Here is a 4,956-nt window from a genome sequence, read left to right on the forward strand (position 1 = left end):
CACCTTTCAAACTGAAACAAGTAACGATTTCAAATTTCTACTGTCCATAGAAGACACTTTTTGCGAGGGATGCGGTAAAATTTATTGAAATCATCGCAAATCGTAATTTTTGCCGGCCAAGTTAATAACCATCTCAAAATGGAAGCTTTTACCCAATTGCACTTCCTCGTAAAAAATAGTATAATAGAAAGTCCGGGAACTAGAAACTTGAAATTTTCACCATTTGTAGTAGACAATTGACTCTACAGGTGCCGAATGTTTTACTAAAATCTCCCGTAATGCTGATTTTTGTCAGCTTGGTAAATGCCGATTTGAATATAGATGTTTCAACTCAACTACGCTCTCTCTTTTAAAAATACAAATCATTGAAACTAAAGCAGGTACCAATTTGAAATTTTCACCGTCTTTCGAACACACTTCGCAAGACCGAAGCTGAAAGTTTTATAGAAATTGCGATGATGTTTGCGATACTAGTAAGTATCGATCTCGAAATGGATGTGCTTGCTCAATTGCGCTCTCTACTATAAAAGTTCGCACATTCCAAACTAATGCACGTAGCCACTTGAAACTTGGACCATCTTTAGCAGACACTTCGCTCTATAGATTCCGGTTGAATGATTAAAATTTCCCAAATCAAGATTTCTGCCCGCCTTGGTAATACCGATCACAAAATTGGGGGTTTTTACTCAATTGCAACTAAAATGTCACAGTTCGAAACTTTTTCCATCTTTAGCAAACACTTGGCTCTATGTGTAGGTGCAGATTGTATCCCTAAAATTGCCCATAATACACATTCTTGTCGGCCTAATAAAAGCCGATTTGAAAAATTATTTTTTTGTCAATTGCGCCCCTTCGTTAAAAAATTCATATAATCCAAATTAGAGCAGCAAGTAATGTTAAACTTTCACCGCCTTTAGCTGACTCTGGATCTGCAGATGCAAGCGATGTCATTAAATTCGCCCAAATCCTAATTTTTCCCAGCTGAGTAAATGTCGATTTGAGCATAGATGTTTTAACACAACGGCGCCCTCTCATATAAAAACTCGCACCTTTGAAACCAAAGTAACTAGCAATTTAAAATATTTATCATACTTATACAAGGCACTTGGTAAGAAAAATGGTGACAGTTTTATAGATATTGCTCGTTGCCAGCATAAGACGAACCTGTCTAAAATTGACATTTTTTCTCTATTGCGTTCTTGATATTCAAAAAATTCCTAAGTTCCCAACTCAAGCAACTAATAATTTTAAAACGTTCACCATCTTTAGCAGACCCTTCCATCTGCATATACCAAAGGTGTCGTTAAATTCGCCCAACATCCTGATTTTTTCCAGCTTCGTAAACACCGATTTCGCAATGGATGTTTTACCCAATTGTGCTCTCACTTTTAAAATTTGGTACATTTGCAAGTAAAGCAACTAGCAAGTGAAAAATTTACCATCCTTAGCAGACACTTCAGAATGCTTCTATGCGGAAAACCTTATGTCTTCTAATATTCTGATTATTGCCAGCTTAATAAATACGGAACTCGATATGCATGTTTTTACTAATCCGCGATCTTTGCGACTAAAAACTCGCATCTTCTAAAGTAAAAAAAGCAGCAATTTGATATTTTGACCAGATTTTAAATCAGTCTGTGCTTTACAGATGCTGAAAGTTTCATGAAAATCGCCGAAAATCCTGATTTTCGTCAGTTGATCCGGAAACAGGACCACGTTTGAGCGAATGCGCCAACATTGAGACGATTTTCCGTATTTTTTTCGGCTATAAATTGCGTTTTCAAATAGGTACTTAACGAGGTAATCAACTGCGAATAACTTCAAATATCTCAGGAAAGAATGCCTGTAGTGCCTGACACTGAAAATGTTAACGGATTCTAATTTCTCGCCCCTAAAACCCCTCGATACGATTTTTACAACTTCGTTCAGCTCGCAACATTACAAGCAAAAATTATTTTTTCGAATTTTTTTTACGCCCTGAGCTTCGAAACCCGTCGACTTTTGGATGATACAACTTCAATTTAATCATCTCATCACCCCAGGAATCTGTAATATTTACAGACATTTTGAAGATACCCGGTTCCAATTTTCAGCGCTAGTGGTTTTGAAAAAACAAGTTTACTTCAAACTATTTTCCCTTGTTTTAAGAAAAAGTTTATAACTTTTGCCTGTCTATATCAATTTCAGTAAATTCTCGAGAAAATCTCTCTTTCTTTAAAATCTACTATTTACCATTTACGACAGAGTTTCTCGAACTGGCAAGAAATATGGACTTAATGCATAAATGTAGGCAAAACGAATGTGGTAGTTCTTATTTAAATCGAAGGGCAACGTGCGGCAGCTAGCAATAAATCAAAATCAAAATAATTAAAAATTAATAAAAAAAACGAAGAAACTAATTGTTGCACACGAGCAAGTTTTTGGAAGAACGAAGAAGGAAATGGAATTCGTCAAAAAACGAAACCTTGATTTCCTGGCGCTCATCTCCCGAAGCTCCAAAAAAATTACAGTCTTCAGCTGATTACTCAAGGAAGATCATCTGGAAGAACGGTCTCTTCCTTCATCGAATGGCTCCGCATCTCGGAAACAAGGCGCCATCAATTTCTTTTATCGCTGGAATTTGTTATCTTAATTTTATCAAAAAAACCCAAGCAGGGAGAAAAAAGAAAATCAGTTTCAGATCGATCCATTTTCAAAGTGTTTTTGCCAAATTTGCAAACTCTATTTCAGCAATTATTTGCTATGACTGAATGAATTGTCGACATTTTTGCTTAAAAATGGTCCTCGTTTTTATCTCTCTGAGATGCACAGTATTAATTTCATCTTGGGAGCATTTAACATAAAAAGAAATGCAACTCAAAAACTCGCAGAAAGTTAATCGGACTGAAAGCATCTGAAGCTTCTTACTTTGGATGCATTTGATAATAAAACCATTTTTTCTGGAACACGGTCCACAACAGTGAGATAAAATAAGAGGACTTTTTTCGCATTAAAAATTGCTATTCAGTAATTTGTGCAAAAGTCCGCCCTCGGTCAGTTTATAAAAACGCATTTTGCTGGGAAATGATCCGCCCTAGAGCGATAAACGATCAGCATCTTTTTGCTTAGAAATGTTCGCAATTCAATTTGATTTTAAAAAATTACAAATTTTACAAAACCAAAAATTGCGCGCTCTATTTACGTAGAATTTTACAAGGAAGATTAGAATGGCCATACTGATCAGTCATCTCCAGCGGAAGCAGTTAAGACCTCGAAGAAAGTATTTATAGGAAAAACAGTTTTATTTATTTTAGAATACATCATAGTATGGAAAAGTTAAAGCTATTACATCGATACGCAATTCACAATGTATACTCTAGGACCTAAAGAAATGAAAATCACCCCATACTGACTGACTGACTGAAATCACTTGAAATTTAACTCGAAAAATATATGTGTATTTTCACTTGCTGGCACCATACGTTTGAATACAGTAAACGCAAAATACTAAGTGGCATAGCAATCAGGGTTAGAGACATGGACTTTTCAACATTGTGCACTGGACACTTCTTGTTAATGAACATTAACTCCAATACTACCAAGAGAACAACAAATATATACCTAAACTCGAAAGGAAAGTTATGCATAAACGAACTGAAAGTGAGGGCAATTTGGTTAGTAGTAAAGGCCCCCAGAAATGAGTCATACATAATATATAAAGGATTAAACGTGAATACTTGTAACTGAACTGAAAATATTCAAAACAGAATGCAGCGATGCTTCTTCTTCTTTTTCACTTGAAGGGCTGCACGGGTGGCGTTCTCAAAGACTTCCCTGACGCCCTCCTTGCTCTTGGCTGAGCACTCCAGATAGGCAAAAGCGTTGATTTTCTCGGCCATGGATCGGCCGTCCTGCGGCTTGACCGGCTCCTGTTTCATCTTTTTCAGCTCGTTGATCGTTGTTGGATCGGTGCGAAGATCCTTCTTGTTCCCAACCAATATAATGGGAACATTGGGGCAGAAGTGTTTCACTTCTGGGGTCCATTTTTCGGGGATGTTTTCGAGGGAGTCGGGCGAGTCGACTGAGAAGCACATTAGAATCACATCGGTGTCCGGGTAGGACAAGGGTCGGAGCCGGTCGTAGTCCTCTTGGCCGGCAGTATCCCAAAGGGCCAGCTCCACTTGCTTTCCATCCACTTCAATATCAGCGACATAGTTTTCGAAAACAGTCGGCACATACACTTCGGGGAACTGATCCTTGCTGAAAACGATCAGAAGGCACGTTTTTCCACAGGCTCCATCCCCAACAATCACCAGTTTTTTCCTAATAGCCGCCATCGGACCTACAAAACAGAAAAGTTAACGCCTATGTAGTGACTAACTAAAGATGGCGGATACATTTAATCAGGAAATCAGAGCGGGGATGGTTGCAGGACAGCAACGTTTCGTACCTTTAGCAAAGTCCTCCTGCTGGGACCAACAACAAAACATCCAGTTTAATTCAACTGGAATTTAATGTTCGTTGTCGCCTATTTCGACAGACTATTTCCACCAGATTAATCGCACTATATAAAATAAACAAAATCTATGACTATTGGAATTTCTTTTTGGGCGATGATGTCAGTGACGTTTTAGTTGTCAACACTGACAACCATCGACAATTTCCCACGATCTCTGTCTGAAACACTACGACCGCAAGCAAGTGGACGCGAGAAGGAACGTGATCGACTCGGCAGCCAAGCAGCGCTGTTGCAAACCGACATTGCCAATATTTACTTGTAGATTAATAAACAATTGTTTGTTTTATATTATTATTATTTTTTTTAACATTACACGGAATTGAAGTCTTATTTTGGTGAAACTCATTGATTGAAGTCTGAGTTTTAATAGCGAAAGCAAAACACGAAGTCAAGTTTAAATTGTCGGTGCTCTTTTTTAAACGCTTGTGACCGACAAAGATAGGCATACTTCAGCGGGG

General features: G+C 37.9%; 1 protein-coding gene across 1 annotated transcript; it reads right to left on the reverse strand.

Moving 5' to 3' along the window:
- Window positions 1-3,262: 3,262 nt before the first annotated feature.
- Window positions 3,263-4,683, reverse strand: LOC109544337 (ras-like GTP-binding protein Rho1). The gene is made up of 2 exons (XM_019914453.2): window positions 4,430-4,683; window positions 3,263-4,321 (listed from the first exon to the last, which is right to left on the reverse strand). Exons 1-2 carry the CDS (start codon window positions 4,467-4,469, stop codon window positions 3,738-3,740), a joined length of 624 nt encoding a protein of 207 aa, XP_019770012.1. The 5' UTR covers window positions 4,470-4,683; the 3' UTR covers window positions 3,263-3,737.
- Window positions 4,684-4,956: the final 273 nt, after the last annotated feature.

This window comes from Dendroctonus ponderosae, unplaced genomic scaffold (assembly GCF_020466585.1).
Source record: "Dendroctonus ponderosae isolate FM_Combo_2020 unplaced genomic scaffold, Dpon_F_20191213v2 Dpon_F_20191213_243, whole genome shotgun sequence".
NCBI lineage: Eukaryota > Metazoa > Arthropoda > Insecta > Coleoptera > Curculionidae > Dendroctonus > Dendroctonus ponderosae.